This window comes from Manacus candei, unplaced genomic scaffold (assembly GCF_025592945.1).
Source record: "Manacus candei isolate 608988 ecotype Guabito, Panama unplaced genomic scaffold, ASM2559294v1 h1tg000034l, whole genome shotgun sequence".
In the NCBI taxonomy this organism is placed as follows: Eukaryota; Metazoa; Chordata; class Aves; order Passeriformes; family Pipridae; genus Manacus; species Manacus candei.
Window position 1 is genome coordinate 4,735,001 of NW_026138082.1, and position 19,730 is coordinate 4,754,730.

Here is a 19,730-nt window from a genome sequence, read left to right on the forward strand (position 1 = left end):
AACCCCAAGGAACTGTGATCATATGAATGCTGAAAAAAAGCAACTAAAAGGTAGAAAATAATAACAATGTTTGTCTAAATAGCCAAGTTATATTATAGATATGCTTTGGCTGACTGTAGCTACAAAAGTATGAGCATTAAACGAGCTAGTAGGATTTTCTCTTTGCTCTTCAGCGGCTTATAGTTAACTCACAGATGTCTTCTGTCTCAATTCAGTTTAATCCAATCAACTTACCTCACTCTGCCCTATACTTACCTATAAAATGTATTTTGGGGTGAAAACCAGCTGCTTCTTCCTGCCGATGCTGGCATACAGAATGTAGCAACAGCACTTCCTTTCACTCATCATGTGTCCATGGCTCTCAAGGTCAAAACTGCTGAAACCAAGGTAAAGGGAATTGAGTTTATTCAGTGTTGTATGTCACCAGATAGTTTTTAGAGAATTAGAAAACTACTGCGTGGCTTGAATGAGCTGTTGTTTTCATTCTTACAGACTGTTCTTTAATGTTCTCTTCCTGAGAAAACCCAAAATTAAAAGGACACTTTATACTATAGTGCTGGTAGTAAGTACTGCAAAGTGCTTTTTATAAAAAGGATTTTAAAATATGTGGTATTGTCCCATTTATGAGATATAATTCTTAGAAGTGTCTAATGAAATTCTACATTTGATGTCACTAGCGATTTCCTAAGATTGTTCCTTTAAGTTGTTTTGACATATAATAAATAACCCTGTAGTTTTTAACTTGTGGTTTTTTTGCTTTGAAATACCAGAAGACCTGGAAAGGGGAAAATAGTTTGAAAACAGGAAGTATTCTGAGATTTAAAAAATGTATGTTTAAATTTCTGTGGCAAAGTCAAATAAAAAATGAAGTAGAATATGATACAACTAGAAAATTTTCAAAGTGTTTTCATTTTCATGTTAGTTGCATTTCCTTAGCTTACTCAACTGAGCAAAGCACACTATACTTAATACCTCACTACCTCCCTAAGATAGGGCCTAAGAATATTCTGGGTACAAAGAGAAAACTCCTGTGCCTTTGATGGCAATGAAAGTTTGTCACTGACCTCAAGGCTAGGAATTCACCTACTGTAATTAGAGGTCAACAGGTCATCGGCTGACAGCCATCCTTCAGTCCTGTGATTTTTCCCGTCAGTCCTGTCTCCCCACTTTTATTACAGTAGGAATCTACATCTAGAGCAGATAAGGCTTCACAGAGGCAGTTGCAAGAGGGGGGGGCAGTGGATAAAGGAGAATTACATGAAAAGTGCAACTGCTCAGAGCAGTGGAATGAAAATAATTCCCACCAAATATGTGCCAAAGATTAACCTTCCAGTGCTTAAAATTACTTTCAGGGGAGGAAGAGACAGCATGGCTGCCAAACTTGCAACTAGCACATCATTGTAGTCAATTAACATTACTGCAGTAATGGTGTGCACTGTGGAAAAGAAAGGATCAAATGGGTTATTTGTACAATTTTCATTTAGAATAAGACTACAGACAGTGAAAAAGACCTGTATTTAGCCCTCAGACCAACCTGGCTGAAGAGATTAATCATTCTCAGTTTTTGCTTGTCTTTGTTTTGATGTATGGAAAAAAGAAAAGAGTAAGTCTATCATGGACATTTTCTTATTGACAAATATCTGTTTGTACAGACATGATGGCTTTCCCTTCTATATCATTAGAAAATAAAGCTCTTTACTCTCTTTTCTTGTGGGACATACATGCACTACTCAATATTTAGCAACTAAAACATTTAGCAATATAAAAATAATTAGTTTGCTAAATTCACAGTATCCCCACTTCTGTCAATGTTGAATGCTTCTGTAAGTTCATTATCCACCACATAACCACTCACACAACCAAGACCAGAAGTGAGCGTTAGAGTTGGAGTTTCATCCACAGAGGCATCTGCTTTTGCTTTGTAGGATCTCCTATTTCCAAAGGCAGTTTATTGCATTGGCTAATTGCCTTTACAGTTCAACATTTTCTTCATGCATCTTTTGAATTTGTCTAGCTAACACTTGTAGCTGTTTACTTCTTGTGGCTTTTCTGATAGATTAAGGAGCCCTTAAGTACCTGGTATTTTCTGCCTGTGAAGGTACTTATCCATCATAATCAAATCATCCCGCAGAGATAAACAGATTGACCTCTTTAGGGCTGTAGTCCTACTGAAGAAAAACCCCAAACATTTCTAGCCATCAGCTCCCTTTTGTGTCTTTTCTGTGTAGCTTTTTAATTTTTTAAATTACTTTAAAAATTGCTGACAGAAAAAAAAAAACCCAAACCCACCAAAACCCAACAACAAAACAAAAACAAACAAACAAAAAACCAACAAAAACCAAAATCACCTTAAGCACCAAAGCCTTAAGGAATTTTTTTGTGTCTGAATATTGCAAGAGAAACTCATAAATATGAGCTAGTATGAGCTAATGTTCATCTGAAGCCCTTCTCAGCCTCTGCCTCCTTGAATAAGGGCTCCACTTACCAGCATAGAACAAACTAAATCAAAATGGAAATTGCACTTTAAAGCTGGCTTATGTTATACATTTTTCACTGCAATCTCACCTGGCAACTGTGTTTTATTTAAAAATGAAGACTTAAAAATATTTTATACCTTAAATTTTCTCTAAAAAAAATTCTTAATTTTGAATAATGTGTCAAGAATATCACCCAAATTTATCCTCAAAATCTATGGCAATAAGGGCACTCAATAACCAGTTTTGAAAAAAAAACTTGAACAAAGGTAAATAAATAAAGAGAGCGGGCCTCTTTCAAGCATTGCAAAGTGGAAATTATTTGTGAAACTTCACAGTATCTTATATATTTCTTTTTTGGTTTTATTCCTTTAGTCTTAGTTGTTCTCCAAATACTTCTTCTTGCTTTTACTATGAATATGCAATTCTTTTTTTCCCCTACTTCGGTCCCTAAAACCAACCTACATATACATGATTCCTTTCACCTTTCTTCAGAACTGCGTCCTATTCTCTATTAGTTGTTACCTATTTTTTCCTAAAATTCATTCCTATTGTAAATATGGTGTCACTATTCAAAGAAGTAAATATTGGCTTATTTTGCATTGACATAATATTTCACTACATGCAGTCTACAGTCTCTGCTTGCCATTTTGATACAGTCCTCGTTATTTTACTAATTCATTTAGGCATAGCCACTTCTCATAGATTTAATTCTGAATGAACACCTGTATTTGGTACATTTCATTATCTTAGTCTTCATTTTTCCATTTTAAATTTACTTTTGATCAACATAGAGAAGAACTCCTGTAAAACATCAAAACTTTCAAACTCTCTTGCTGTTAGCTCAGTTCCATTGATCTCAAGGGAAATTCAGCATGGCATCTTCCAGAGCACACTAAAAGGTATGGGTTTAGGGCCCATATTTATACATCCAAGTGTATTAACTTAATAATGGAATCACTGTAATAACTATGTTCCTTTTAGATCATTATTGTTTAATGGTTGATAGTTTGGAGATCTATGGAGGTGTCTTACCAGATGAGTTGGGTAAACACATATTGCTGGTTTCAAATATTTGACAGCCAAATTGGAGAAAGGGCAAGAAGCCTTAACTCATTACATGAGTTGTACCTGGGCTAAGAATTTATAAAATAGTCTACTTCTAAACAAAACCTGGAATGCTTTAATATAAAAAAGCAAAATACAGGCGCCCATCCTTCCATTGTACATCATCATGTAGCACAATATTGAAGATGGACAATATGAAATTTGTAGCAATTCTATCTACAGACACTGACTTTCTCATGACCTCTTTCTATCTGTATTTTTTTAGAGAAAAGTAGATCAGAAGATGCTGGATTGAGGGGATAGGCAGAGAAGAAAACAACCATATAGAAAGAGTGTAATAGCTGTCAAGAAATGTCCTCATTTTCTGAAGACATGTAAATGCAATATATAATGGGTATACAGCAATATATGATAAAAAACCGCCATAAATTGTAACCACATTAGGAGCAGAAATGTACCAAAGAGGTTTTAGTACTTTTCTGTAATTAGCTACAGCAAAAATTCTGCCTAAATATTTCATTTTACAATTCTTTTTTCACATTATGAATGATAGAAATCTAGAATTGTTTTCTGACAATACCTGATGTAAACATGGCATTTAGGTTTTCCTGTCTTATGTCCTTTTGCAGGTTGTTCTGGTGAACCTGTTGATATGCATAGTAGTTTTCTACACTGTGTACTATGTGGTCCTATCTGTGTGCTTCGCAGTATTCAAGTAAGATTCCCTTTTCTTTACTCTAATATGCTGGCATACAGCAATTGGATATCATGGGTAGAGATATACCTGTTTAAAGGAAGCATCCCGACTGGAGGCATCCAATCCCAGTTATCCTGTGAACATATTTTTCAAATTCAGTTAAATTTTTTTGCCTGAACCTTCTTTCAAATGCAAAGATTTGCAAATAGAGACTCAAAACTAATATAAAATGTTGGTTCTAATATACTTGCTTGCACTTGCACCATGTAAATTATTGAACGTAAGAGAAAAGATGACATAAAAAAAGGGAAAGAAAGATTTTATAGTCAATAAAAAAGACAAATTATACTCCCTTTGGAAGTTATTGGTTAGCATGTATAGTGCCAAATGTCATAAATAAAAGTGGGCAAGGGCAAAACCACAACTTAGAATGGTACTCGAAGAGTATTCAATTTGAAATCCCATTTAAAAACACCCATAATATGTTATATAGTCACTAAGACATTACTAAACTCTCTGGTTAAATTTATTCATTCTGTTTCCACAGGATTAAAATGTTGGATGGTTTGGCACCTTTTGATTTTAAGACAAATCCCTCATGGATTAACCCATATTATTTAGGTAACTGAAGTTTGTTTCTTTTTTTTTTTCCCCTCAGTCAAGAATATATTTGGATATAAACTTGTCTTCCAACAGACAGGATTTTAAAGCTGTTTTAATAACAACAATGATTTCTGTATTTTAACTACACTGCAATTAAATGTTTATGCACTTCTCATTTCTGTACTGCTACTTAACATTCAAGTGATTTTTAGGCTTTTTGTTGAGTTCTTCTTCTGATCTCACATCATCTGAAGGAAACATTCTACTTTGCCAGGATGCTTCATTTTCATTGCAGAACAATTACCTATTCTCCATCAAGTTCCTCCACAAAATTGTTTAATTTAATTTTCTTACTACAGCATATTCCTTATGAATCATTGGATCCAGATCTGAGGAGTAGGTCATGTTCAACAAATTGAAATTTTGCTTTGGTGATGCTTGAATACAGTGGGCATTAAAATATAAGGTTTTGATTATAGCTCAATCCCTAAACATCTTTATATATTCTAACACAAATTTCGGCAATTTTTCTGAAGCTCTCAAACTATATTCTTTTTCCTAAACTGTCATTCCTAAAAAATTACACGCATACATAAAATTTTACCAGATTTTTAATCTATTTTACAAAGGCAAACCTCATAACCCATCAGTAAAGTAAGAAAAGCTCAAAAGTAAATTGGTTAGTTCATCAGGTTAAAAGAGTAATAAAAATGCATGGATGTTTGTACAGTGTCAATACTTTGTCTGATTTCAGACAAAGAAAGAACATTTCCGTTATAGCAGTGGAAAAGAAAATTAAAGCATATTCCATTAGAATTAATTTTCAGGGCCCTAATGTAATTACTGTATCTCAATATGATTTTTTTTCCCTAAAAGTTTTATCAGTTAGTTTGATGCAACATGTGTATATGCCAAAGACAGCAGCTATGTCATGCAAACAGTTAGTATTCCACCCTTCGTTCTGTCCACCCAATGAAATAACATGGAAACGCAAAACTCAACAGCATCTGATTAATGTCTAAGGAAATAGAGTCAGAATTAAGATCTCTGAATGATGTTGCAAATTGAGAATTAGTTTACTCAGAGTTTCTCTCATGCTTGTTAAAAACAGAGTTATGTCTTAAGACAACCTCAGAATAAAGATGGAAGTCAGCTCAGAAGTGAAGTATCCTTTCTGACCCAGTTTTGTGAAAAGTTGCCAGAGCATTTGTCTACACCAAGCATAATTTAAAAAAATACTATCTCATGAAATATAATATAGTAAACAAAAATACTATAATACATTGTCAAACATTTTTAAAGTGTTATTTCCCACTTTCCACGTGAAGTTTTTCCAGTTAAATTTTTCTTATTTTTTTAAACTACTGGGTGAGAAATCCATAATACAATAGGAAGTAATAGATACTATGAATAAAAGAATAAAGTAGAAAGGCACAAAATGCTGCCAAATTAAATTTCACTGTATAAATTAAATATACTGAAAAAAATAAATATGGTTTCTCTACTGTCAGCTACAGTAATCATAGGTATTATATTACTGCAATGGTAAGAAAAACAAATAAATAATTCAAATAAAAATGTTGCTTTTATAAGCCTGTGTGATTAAAATGAAGAACAAATTGCATTTAGATGGACAATTTTATGAATTACAAATTCACAATTATGTCCTATTGTATGGGAAATCAGGACTAGAGCTAGAAGAGACATCACACATTTTCCATTCAACCCACTACTATCCCAGATTGCCACACAGCATAAAATCAAACTTTGCCATAAAAGTGATAATGTTTGATCCTGTTCCCCATAATAGCAAGTAAACAAGCTGACAGCTAAGCACCACTCCTTTGATGTGTTGAAGAATACAGGTCACCAAATGCCATGTGAAGTTCCTCCGTGCTTTCCTGCCCACAGAACAGCTCTGGCTTGCCTGTGCCACGATTTCTACAGAGCTGCATCCCATGTCAGAGGAGGTGGTCACCACAGGCTGGTGGCATGGCATGGTTCAACACACTCCAGAGGAAGCATCAGGGGACAGAAATGCACCATTCTGTCACCTAGAGAAGGAATTTTCTTGGTCAGATAACTTTAATAGTCCACTTTGGCAGCATAATTTTGTTATTATCACTGTGCTGGTAATCCCCATTCACAGTTTAACACAACACAGAGATAGCTGCTGAATGTCAGGCACAGTGACAGCATGATAGCTGTGGCAGCCCTGGTATCAGCACCAAGAAAAACCAGGCTCCTGGTTGTATGGATGGACTGCCTCTGCTCACCTTCCAGGCTCTCTGCAATATCTCCCCTTGCAGGTCTCTCTAAATTGTTGTGAGATATATATATATTCTGGTACATACATAAATATATGATGAAATGAAGGGACAAAGCTATGAAGTTTCTTATCAAACATAACCCCTTAAAAACAAAATTTTTCTTTAGATGAGAAAAATCTTACCTATGTCAGTATCAACCAAATCTATTTGGTACCATATACAAAGAGTGTATATGTCCCTGAGGAAAATTTCCATGAAATTTCTCCTCTAGGCTATATAAATTATGTGTAATCCCGTCAATAGACATAATCCTGCTAATCCTCATGTTCTTACATAAAACAGATGACATTTTAAAGTCTATAGGCAAATCAGGATACAATCCATGCAGATGTCTGTGGCAAAATTAGAAATTATCTTTGTAATGGAAACATAAGCATAATATTTCACAGAATCATAGAATCTTAGAATCATCAAGCTTGGAAAAGACCTTTAGGATCATCAAGTCCAACCATCAACTCAGCACCACCACCATGTTCACCATTAAACCATAACCTCAAGTGCCATATCCATATGCTTTTTTAAACACTTTTGGGGTCGATGACTCCACCACTTCCCTGGGCAGTTCCAATGCTTTACAACCCTTTCTGTGAAAAAAAATTAAAATCCTAATATCAATTCTAAACCTCTCCTGATGCAATTTAAAGCAACTTCCTCTCTGGCAGAAGAGACTGATCCCCACCCAGCTACAATCTCCTTTCAGGTACTTGTAGAGAGCAATAGCCTACTTTTCTCCAGGTTAAACAACCCTAGGTCCCTCAGCTGCTACTCATAGGACTTATGTGCCAGACCCTTCACCAGCTTTTTTCCCCTTCTCTGGGCACGCTCCAGCACCTTAATGTCTTTCTTGTAGTGAGAGGTCCAAAACTGAACTCAGTGATCATGTAAGAAAATTTGCATAACTATCTCAGGTATTTTAACATTGCATTGCTATCATTTTATATTGCATTGCTATCATTTATATGAGAGGAAGCCTTTCAAAACTGTTTGATGAAAATATCCTATTTTCCTTTACAGTTCTTGTGATATCATTGGAAATAACTTTCTTCATTTGTGGTCTGCTGTTTGCTCTGGTTGTGGAAGAATGGGTTTGGGATTATGCTGTAACAGTTACTATTATTCATATTATCATAACTTCAGTTGGTAAGTAGGTTTACTGCTAAATATTTGCATAGTATCACAACAAATAAACTATGATTCATCTACTGTATTACTGGACTAACTTAATATTCTTTAAAGCTAAACAAATATATATCTCTATTTTCCATCCATTTGACTCATGCCTGTATATCAATCCTCCCATTTAAAACTGTTCTGGATTGTTGCAGAATTTTAAACCACTATTTTGTTATTAAAAAAATCACAGGTTCAGTTCACAGTCTAACACTTCATATGAAACAGATCCAGCCTAGATACAACTTCAGCATCTAGGACGTGGGGGTTATTTCAAATCAAAAAATTAATAGTTTTTCATGTCCTGACACTTTAAGATCTACTAATTTAACACTTTAACTCTAGTTCAGAGTAAAAAGGAGTTTGGCTTCAGCAAAGTCAATGCAAAGGTTTTGAGTTAAATCTTTGAACTAAATCTCTTTGAGGAAAATGAAGCATTTTATCATTAAAAATTTTTCCCCCTGAAACTCTTTCCCTCAAAGGAAAGAAAAGGAAAAGAACTAGCTGCTGTAAATGAGACTCATCATCACTTTCTGCCAGCACCTGGTAACCTGCATCCTCTTCTCAAGATGTTTAGCAGAATGCTTCTACGGCTAATTAGGAAATATAATTTAACTTTATCTTTGCCAGACCCCATTGGGGATTCTTTTCTCTTGTAACAATGAGCTTAGTATGATTATTCTAGAATTTAGAAAAAGGAAAAACACCACTGACAAATTAGGACTACTTTCCTACTACATAGTAATCAATCTTCCCTTTTCTGTTGCTTTGTCCATTTGTCTTCTAGCATTTTAGACAGATGGAGATTCCCCAGTTCCTATGACAAATTAAGCCAGAGACCAACAGAGACTTCATCTTAAAAAATTAAGCATAATTTCCCATCTACTGAATTTGACTTCCTGGAATTTAAACTACTGTTATTCCTCATTAATAACTTCTGTATTTAAATCAAGGAATTTACAAAAACTACAAAAGAATCTGCTTTGTACATAATTTATACAGGAAGACAGCATCTGTCATTAAAATAGATGATGCATTTTGATGTCCAAACAGCCCCAGATTTGTTATTTCTTCTTTCAGATGGCCAACCAAACCTCTGCTGGCTGACCTTGAGCAGTGTGCCTCCTAGCCCACTTCATTACCTCTACAGTTCTGTCACTTTTTGGGGGGAAGCAATATTGAGACATATAATGGCCGTGCAGCTGATCATGGAGGGGAGATGTGGGTCAGCTTGCATGTGGCAGGGGCCAGTGCCTGGCCCAGGAGGGAGCATGCCATGCTATAGTGTTAGCCTGCGCTGTGCAGCCCCAGCTGTCTGTCACACATGGCATCAGCCATTACACAAAAATGTCAGGCTACTTAATTTATTTGGATTGTAACAGTATGTAGGCACTCTAGCAGGGAAATGGTGTCTCTGTAGTGCTAAACTGTGTACAGGTAAGTAATAAAAAAGGCATTTCTTCTGCAGGGTGTCTAAGAGGTCGGTTTAGCACACTTATTAGGTTTAGACTTGTGTTCCAGTGGGATCCTTCACGTGGCTAAGCTTAATGGTATGGCATCTGAATAATCAGGACCTAAAGCATTTGCCATTTCAATACATGTAAAATATATAATCTATGAAACATAACTAAGCAGACCTTTGATAACATGGTACACTGTTTACGTATCCCAATTCTTACAGTTTTAAAATTTACATTTCTACTTTTCTTCTTCTTGCAGTTATGTCTGAATTCCCCCTGATGTTACACTGGTGGCTGGCGTTAGGTATAATGACATTCTTTAAAGTTTAAGTTATTAGAATCTGTGTACTATTTATAGTATGAATTGTTTCTATTAACTGTCTGTTGCCTCACTAATCTGAGAATTTTCAACATTTAAAGAGGAAATATAGGCTTTTCATTTATACTTCTTTTAATGACACAGGTAAGTAATGCTGGACTAGTATTTGCCTCATCTTAAAAAAAATCTCTATTAAAACCAGGATGTGCTCAGCTTATGTTAATCTTGCAAACAAATGGCAGACACATAACTTGAAATAAGTCATGATTAAGTCCTGACTAATCAAACTATTTCAATGCAGGTGTCAAAAAGACAGTTGTCCAAACTAGTCTTCCTTGATACCCTTTACAATCAATGGGAAAAACCACACACTTCCAGAAGCAAGTTTTATAAAAACGATGTACAGGTACTTAAGATAGATGAGAAAAATTCCAGCCATCATGTTTCTTCAAAGTGAATGGAAAACGTATATTTCTGAATGTTTAATTTTCTGTAAAATTAAAAGCATAGATTTGTACTTGAAAAATAGATTATCTTGAAAAATAGAGAAAAGGACTGGCTTCTGTTCTTCTTTCTTATATGATGGATAACAAAGATCAACAGCTGCAGTAAATTCCTAAATGATGGAGAGAGGCAAATAATTTCCCTGTCCTGCAACTAGTTTTGCATCAGCAGCTGCTGAGTCTCGTATCTTTGTGGGTACGTAAATCCTTGAACAAAATATTTAAGTAGATGGGCCATTTTTTAAAAAAATTGAAGACAAAAAGAATGCCAGTTTAAAGTTTTATCATAAAGCTTGTATTCCACTATAAAAATTAATACAAAACAGCCATATCTTTTCTTTCAGGATCTGGAGTAATTTCGATGATTTGTGGAGGACAGATTTTGGCATACTGCTTGTTCAAAGACAACTTCATTTACCCCATTCTAGATGATTTTTGAAAAGGAAAATTAGAACTTGCTTCTATATCTGTATGATTTTTATGGTTTCATTAACAGTGTAATTAAAATGAAGATAGCAACTGTCTACTGTTTATCTCACCAGACCTCTTGTGTCTTATGTTTTTTTGCAATGTCAATGTCATGTCATCACTTTCAGCTCTTGTATGTACATTTTCCATTAATCAAATAGTTAGATACACTCTGTTTTAAAAGAAAGAAGCCATAAGGAGAATAAGAGCGATGATGCAACATTCCTATAAAATCCTACAAGGAAAAGGAAAACATATGTTTGAATGTAATGTTTGGGTGCCTGTTATCTGTTGTGTTTTATGAAATGCTGAGTCTAATTTAGGCTGCAGTCTGACCACTCACAAGCACTGCAAAACTTCAAAGTCACCCTATCTGGCATAAATCACTGTAGGTTTAAAGCAGTCTTTACTGGCAAACTCCTGACAAAGAAGAATCAGTGAACAGCATATACCTCAGCATGTCATTCCATCTTTAAGTTAAAGCTCTCACTTAAAAGCTGCCCAATACAATAGGAGGGAGAGGTACAATCTCTAATGTTTAGTTTGACCCTCTTCCTTCCAGGGATGCTACAGACAAATGTTTTCTACAATAGCTTCAGGCTATTTTCTCTTTGGCTAAGGATTTATTTATGGTCTGGCTGTGCTGGAGGGAGGACAGGCAAATGCTTCTGAAAGGCATTTTTCTATATATCCCTTTCTCTCTCCCTCAGCTACCAGTGGCCAATGCCAAAGTGTGAGTTTATGCATAGTGGTAATTAAAAACAACAAACCATAGTAGTGGCTTCAAGTTATTCTTTATGTCTTTAATCATAATAAAATTGTAACAAGAAAATTGCTAGAAGGCAACTTCATCTTAAGTATTAAACCAGTGATTGGATTTCAACTGGAGTTTGCTTAGGAGAGCAAGACTAGATTGCTGTTTGCACAAGAGTGTTAAATGTTGGATTTACCTTAATCTCACTCAACAGATAATGCCTCTGAAGAATCAGTCCCCTGTTTATCTAATCAAACATCTTTAAATTTATTGCAAGTTTTAAAATTTTCAATTAAGCTTCAGTACTGAAAGTACATATATAGTGAGAAGCACATTTCAGAAAACTCCCTAAAAAAGGAGTTTGTTTCTCATGAATGATAGATATTTAAGTCATTTTAGAGACAAACAAGGTATGTAAATCCAATGTACTTGATAGATGTAGACTTTAGAAGTTTTTCAGCATAATATGCTGCATACTGAACTCAGAAAGGATAACTCTGGAGAGTGAATTAACTGACCTTCACTGATCACTGGGCTGAACCATGGATTGTTTTTAGGTTGTGGATTTGTATCTCCAGAAACACTAGTATGCAGATAACTGTCTGGTATTATACATTTGGAAAATGTTTGCACATTTCTTCTAGGTTTGTTTCATTTCAGAACTATAGAAATGGATGGGAAGGAAGTAAGGTCTAATGTAAATTCATGCCTCTGTCCTTTTCCTCACAGAGTTTGTGTGTGTAGGTAGTGTGCCATGTGGTAAAACATAAGTGGATTAGATATAAAGTTAATCCGCAGGTGGAACACGTTTCTATTTTTAACCTGACAGGATTTTCCTCTACGCGTGTGAGCCCAGCCGCAGCTTGTAGCCCAGCCTTAATATTTTTAACTTTTATTTTCTATTTAAAATCTTAAATCACCAGTAAGAGATACCTTCAGACTAGTATGAAGAGTGCTTCAGTCCAAGTATTTCTCCAAAGCATATACAACTAGGCCAATGCTAGAAAAACAATCACAGCAAGAATTCTATTGAGGATTAAAAGCCCAAGTCCAGCTATTAAATGGTCATTGGGTTTTTGTGTTACTTTCAGATATGGAATGGTGAGACAATCTCCACAGTATTTATTTCATCTTTTCCATCACTTTTAGTGTTGTGCCCAATGATAAATATTACACATAATGTCAAAGTGTAGGCACATTTTGTATTATACAAATAAATATTCATCATGTAAGAAACATGAGCTATATCTGTGTAGGCATTACCTGCTTAGAAGCCTTCAGAGTTAATATCTGTGTGATTTCTAACTGATACACCAAAATGGTACTTTTGAATAAGACAAACCTGGCTGTTTCTGGAACAAGAGTAAAGTACCCACTTGAACAATCTGCATGTGACTAATTGATAACAGTCAAGACACAGGTGAGAAAGAAGAGCTGCTGGAGGAAATGAAGGGCATTGTGTATTTCACAACAGACCTGTTGAAGACAGCAACAAAAGACCACCTCAGAAACCAAAAGGAAAACAGAGAAAACAACAGGGACACGTATTTGGAAAAAAGGGCACATGAAAATAAGACATGAGAAGACTAAAACAGACAAGATCAGTGAAAGAAGAAAAATCTGCAGACTGAACTTGTAGCACCGGAGTCTCATGACGTGAGACTTGTATGCCTCTTGTACACAGCAATCTGTTTTTGGGCTGCTGTATACATGATTCTAGAACAGATGGTCTCCACGTCCATAGTTACAACTATAATCTGTGGCGTAATGCCTGTGGCTCCTGCCCTGGGACTTTCAGAATTCTCTGCTCTCTGACTCAGCCAGTCACAGGAATATTGTCTAATTACTTGGTGTAGGTTTGGTATTATTTAACCCTTCATGACACAGTCTGGTAGTCACAAGTTTACACAGGTATCAGTGGGGGTGTAATCTGTCTAGGAAATGTTACAAGCAGATGGAGACTTTATCCACTTCCAGGCAGAGTTTGCAGGGAAGAGGATTAGAAGTTGCAAACATTAGGTACAGAAATTAGTGGAACAGTACACAAATGACATACCTTAATAATACCACACATGGAGTAATTTTAAGATTTCAGAGACAAGAAACTCCTTTTCATCATATCCAACCACCTACTGAGACAAATTACAGTTCTTCTTCATTCAGCCCTCTCTCTAAAGGGCTCTGCATTCATCCTTGATCCAAATGGTGCAGTGTCTTTCTTGTAACAAAGAACGTGAATGAAATGAGGGATTTTTTTTTTGAGACTTTAATGCACAGGAGAGTGGCTAATGCCACTGCCTTCAATGTAATATCAAAGGGCAAACCAATTCAAAAAATTGCTCTGGGACAAACAAACTAACTCAATAATGTAAAAAACTGCCAAATATCAAACTATGGAGTACAGGAAACATAGTGGTTTTTAGTTGGCATTTTAGTAAAAATATAGGTTAAAATCCTTATCGTTTCCTAGTGAAGTAAAGAGCTGGTTATTAAAAACTAAGCCTGTCATTTTTCCAACTCTGCAAATTGCTTGATCAACATTTCCATCTCTTTTGTATTCAAACTTTAAAAAGCAAGAAAAGCAAAACCCTACAGTACTCATTACTTCTGTATTCCTAAAAATACCAACAATTGCACATTCAATAAATACAGAAAACACAGTATGAATAATACTATGAATAATACAAGGTAGATGAGTCACCTTCAGTCATCTACATTGGATTTTCCTGTGGCCTATAGTCTTTTGACCAAGTGAGCTTTGTTAAACTGAGAAAAATGTGAAAGCCTTACACATTCTTTATTCCATCATCTGGTATGTATGTTGACACACCATGAAGTTAGATCCCTATTAATCTCCACAGGTATTTAAAGTTTTATTTAAATATTTTGTATCTTCCAAATGTGACGTACTTAGAATATTTAGTTCTTAGCTTAGGCTCCTGTGTAATGATCCATCTGCTCAGTAATGTCTAATACTCTAATCTCTCTTTTTTTTGGTGAGCTAATCATGGCCCCAGACAGCATGCACTCTCTCATTAATGGCAGAGAGGATAAAGGTCTTAGGAATGGTTATAAAATTTGATGGTGTAATTAATACCTTTATTATTGGCTTTAAAACTTTTAGTGTGAGACTATTCCAACCTCTCCTCTGCTCAAGGAGATTGATATGGATCCCTTTAGAGTTCCTCTTCAGATGTATCAGGATAATTATGTCTGTGTTGTAGGGCAGGCATGCACTATGATAGACTTAAATCCTACTCCATCCATTCTCCAATTCAGGGGACAAAAGGATTACCTTGCAGTCCTCTCCCAGTTCATACATTCAGGTTTTCTCTTGCAGCAATGGTGAAAGAAGAGAAAGATGTGTGCTTAGACATTGTCCTGACATGTAGCATGGCGTGGGCTTGGACTGGGTATTTGTGAGGTGACACTATGACACCAACCATGGACAACCAAAACCTGAGGAAAGGCCTTGGCTACAATCTTTTCAGGTTGCCAACCCCTAGAAAACAGTGGCAATCAGAGCCTGTAAGGAAGATGAAAATTACTTTGAGTCTTTGTTGTCCTTGTCCTAAATCAAAGATAGTCACAGCCTGGCCATTTCTGTTACATACTTTCCAGTGAAAATAAGTCATAATACGAGAGTATTTGCTGTGCATTTGCAAAGTGACCTGTAAACAAATGGTCGACTCCTCCTTCCAAAGAAAAGTTCCCATTCGTTACTTCTATTGGAACAATACTGTATGAAAGGACCATTTATATGTCCCCAGACCCTCTCTCAGAGCAATCTTGTCACCAGATTTGCAGCATCCAAAGGAAAAGTGCTTTAAAAAACCACATGGGTGACAGCAAACTGTTCAAATACATTAAGAATTACCAATTTCTTAACAGTCTTCAGAAAATTTTCAACTCAGATTAAATCTACATCAACAGTGTTCAAAGTATACAGAAAAAAAGTGCTTTGATTCACTTTATAAACCTTGATGGGGTTCAACACAAAGAGATACCATTAAAATGGACAAAAAAGATCAATGCATTTGATATCTCATATGGTATCAACTGAAAAAACTTGTAGATATTAGCCAAATTACATGAGCAAATTCAACAGCAAATCATATTTACATTAATTCAAATTTAGTATTTAAAAATAATCTGAATTCTAAAGAATTGTTTTAACAACTTCACTGGACAATTATACCAAATACAAAAGTGGGGAGTATTCCTTAGTATACTCCCAGGAGAGCAGCAAAGGCAGAGGGTGTTTCAAGACTGTAGTGGCTTCAATACTCAGGAAGATGAAAGAGAACTTAAGGGATATAAGCCAACTTACCTGCCTGGGAGCAATTTTCCATTCTAACGGGAGATGTGCTGGCAACTAGTCCTGGTAAAACTTTTCAGTAAATCAATGACACACAAAAAGCATTTTAAGACACCCAAAATCATCAGTTTTGCTTGAAAAAGAAAAAAGGTGAAGAGTATTAATGCCAATTTGTTTCAGTCCCATTAAATTTCAATTGTTAGGTCAGACTCACAAGAGTACCAACAAGAAGAGAAATGAGAGGGCTGCAATGACAGTGAAGACATTCAGATCTAAAGCAGTAAACTCCCTAGATAGAATTCATCAGTTCAATTATTTGGTATGCCATATTTTCCAGCAGGTTTTTAAGCATTCAACACTTGCTTTAGAAATAAATTTTATTTCCTGAACATTTGCCATTGAAACATTTATAGAAAAATGCAATTGAATGTAATGTAATTGAAAACCATCTACTGGTTTTCCATTGTCAGGAAACAAAAAATTGGGTTTTCAGGTTTTGAGCAAATAAAATCAGTTTTGCACAAAAATAAGGTTACATTGAATTAATTTTTTCTCACAAAAATCTGCTTAGACCAGAAGGTATTTTTATTGAAAAAAAAATGTTTTTCATCCAAATGATAATGTTTCAGACTTTATTTGTTGTATGTATTTTTAGAATGTGTTAGTATCATTAGATAACATTTGCAGACTGTTCCAGTTGCCGAGGTAACTATGATATTTTAATGATCAGCGGAGAGGATCATTATGTAAAACATTATGTTAATTTCAAACAGAAAATTGATGTCTTGCTGTTACCTTGAAGCTGAACCTTTTTTTTTTCCCCATAGAGTGCCTTTTCCCATGAAAATTAATGGTATAGCTAAGTGCTCAAGTGTCCTTTTCATAGAGATTCAGGTTGGCTTTGGAGGCAAATAAGGAAAAAACTACACATGACAACAAACTACTGGCAGACAAAAAAATCTCAAACCACCATATTTTTTACAGAAAGAGTATAGGAAAAATTGTTCCACATATTTTTAATATACATGGACAGTGGGTGGAAATTTTAGGAAAGCATATATTTCCTTTTTAACTTTAAATATATTATTGTTTAGTTAAGGAAAGTAAATTATAAGGCACATTTAAGTCCTGCTTATGATAAAGTGTGTGTATTGTCCATGATACAGATGATCTGATAAAGATATTTAAAAACTGACATTAAATTTTTGCTGCTTTTATTACATTATGTATCTACCAGATTAATAGATTATAGCAACAGTACAAATGCCATGCATTTATGAATCTGTTGCAATAACAAACACTCTTTCTGAGCCTGAAGTGAGAACCTTGCAGATGTTAGTAGTTGGTAGTGCATTTCTGTTCTCAAACCTGCTTTCTCTATAAAAAAAAAACCCAAAATTATCCAAACTAAGTCTCACACAAATTCTAGAGCTCACAATGACAATTGCTGCTATAGCACACTAGCCTCACAAAGGCAAATTGTCTGGCTACCAAATGCAACTCAGTTTTGTTATCAGAGTCTTCTTTTTCTCTTCTCCAGAGTTCCGCCTGGAGATTGTGTTAAATTATGAACACTTCATTCTCCAGGTGGAACTGGATGCTTTTATGTATTAGAATATGATATGCTCAAGACATCTGAGAGCTCCTATATTCTCCTGACATTTCATCATAATCACCTGATCCATTTTAGAGTCAGTGAACTCTTCTGACAATACTCAAAGTGCATTTTGATGGAGTCTATATTTATACGGACTGTACCTCTTCATTCCACGGAGCTTACTTGAATCCTTTCCCAAGGATTTCCTCTGCAGGCAAAGCTCTGACTTCAAAAGGTGGTTGCTCTTTCTTAGATTCTTTACCCATAATTACACCTATTACACTGGTCTTCTGTTTCAACCTCACTACCCCGACATGCTTTTCTGACACGCTGAGGTTTGCCAATTTGTACATCCCTACGAGGACTGCAAGCAGAAATGTAAGAATGTGAAAAAACCAGAATTGTATTAAATGAACTAGATACTGTAAAAAGAACATATGATGACACAGCTGGAAATAAGCTGTCTATTAGCTAATAGGATTAGGAATTAATTTCCCCCTTCCAACAGCTTATGCCTCACTTGTCCACTATGGGCAACCAAATACCTTATCCTGAAAAGCTTTGCTTTCATCCCTAGTATAGTGAAAATAGCAGACTAAATTTTCAATCCTTGCAATTATTTAAAACTTTCTGATGGGTAGCTTTCTACTAGAAAATGCTAATTACACAAAATCTAAAATTTCTTTTCCTAAAAATCTGTTGACAGAATATAAGCAAACCACATGTTACTCTTACCCTCTTGACTACTGAAATACACCCAAACATGATACAGAAACCCCTGAAGTTAAACAATGGAATAAAGCAATACTGAAACAAAACACCTAAAGTGTATGTTTTACTCCAAACATTTTGAAAAGCCCTTTTAGAAATCGTAAAAGAGACTTTTCAGAATTTTTGTTTCATGGAAAGTTTGAATTCTTGCAGGGAAAAAAAAGAAAAAATTGAATAAGTTAGATCAATTTTTAGTCTAGCAAAACAATTCAAATATTTTTGGGAACAAACACTTTGAGTTATAACAGTATTTTAAGATCACAGCTACACCAGACTGTTGACATTTTTGAAAAAAAATTGTTATATGAATAAATACAAGCACAGAATTAGCAAGTAAATATTAGTTAAGGAATGCTAATGAGAGATAACCAGTTCTAAAAAGAAATATGAAAGGGGGATCATGAAGTACAAAAAAACAAAGAAGGCAGCTGTGTTAAACTTGCTAGAGGTGAAACAGCCTACCTTTGCTCCACTGGAGCAGATCTGTAAATGGTGTAGAGAGCAGCACAGAGCATGAGAACGAGTTAGCAAGTGAAGGGCACATGTTTTGGAGCTTTCATTGACATGAGCTGAGAAATACAAGAAGTACAGAAAGAATTTATAGAGAGTAAAATAACAGTAATGAAACAATAAGCTTGAGGATGTGGGATGTAAAACTGTATGTACAATGGGACAAAAATATCCAACTTGCAGTATTTATCCATTATGAAAAAAACCCTATTTTAATTATTTACACCATCTCCTATATGTTTATCAGACAGAATCTGTATTCTGTCTACTATCTAGAATTCTGTCTACTATCAAGAATGTGCAGACAAAAGGGATTAGTGACTACCACAAACCAGAGACTGTCTTAAAATTCCTATGGTCTATGGGGATTTCTAAGCACTTCTTTCCAGAAAAACTGAAATACAACTCCTCTCTGCCGGCGCAGAGAGGAGCAGGAGGCGCCTCGACGGCAGCGAGCGGAGCGGGGCTGGGCCACCCGCGGCGGGACTCCCGGCGCTATTCCCCCGCAAAGAGGCGCCGGGGACGCGGCCGAGCCGTCCTGGGCCCCGCAGCCCCTCACCCCGCACATCTACCAGACCTCGCCGCGCCGGGCGGCCGGAGGAGGGGGGGCGGCCCCGCCCTCTGGCCGGGCGGGGCAGGCGGGGGACGGCCGAGGGCAAAGCTGCTGTCGGCCAAGGGCGCTGGGGAG

At 35.8% G+C, this 19,730-nt stretch overlaps 1 protein-coding gene across 1 annotated transcript; it reads left to right on the top strand.

Annotated features, from left to right (window-relative positions):
* Positions 1–354: 354 nt before the first annotated feature.
* TMEM244 (transmembrane protein 244) lies at positions 355–11,135 on the top strand. Its single transcript, XM_051792443.1, has 6 exons — positions 355–387; positions 4,172–4,257; positions 4,787–4,860; positions 8,187–8,312; positions 10,062–10,106; positions 10,969–11,135. Exons 1-6 carry the CDS (start codon positions 355–357, stop codon positions 11,061–11,063), a joined length of 459 nt encoding a protein of 152 aa, XP_051648403.1. The 3' UTR covers positions 11,064–11,135.
* Positions 11,136–19,730: the final 8,595 nt, after the last annotated feature.

Bases quoted from the DNA above. Each gene is read 5' to 3' on its own strand.
- TMEM244 (XM_051792443.1), top strand. From the start codon at position 355: ATGGCTCTCAAGGTCAAAACTGCTGAAACCAAG. The intron at 388-4,171 runs GTAAAGGGAATT...GTCCTTTTGCAG, and splicing joins TCAAAACTGCTGAAACCAAG to GTTGTTCTGGTGAACCTGTT. The intron at 4,861-8,186 runs GTAACTGAAGTT...TTTCCTTTACAG, and splicing joins GATTAACCCATATTATTTAG to TTCTTGTGATATCATTGGAA.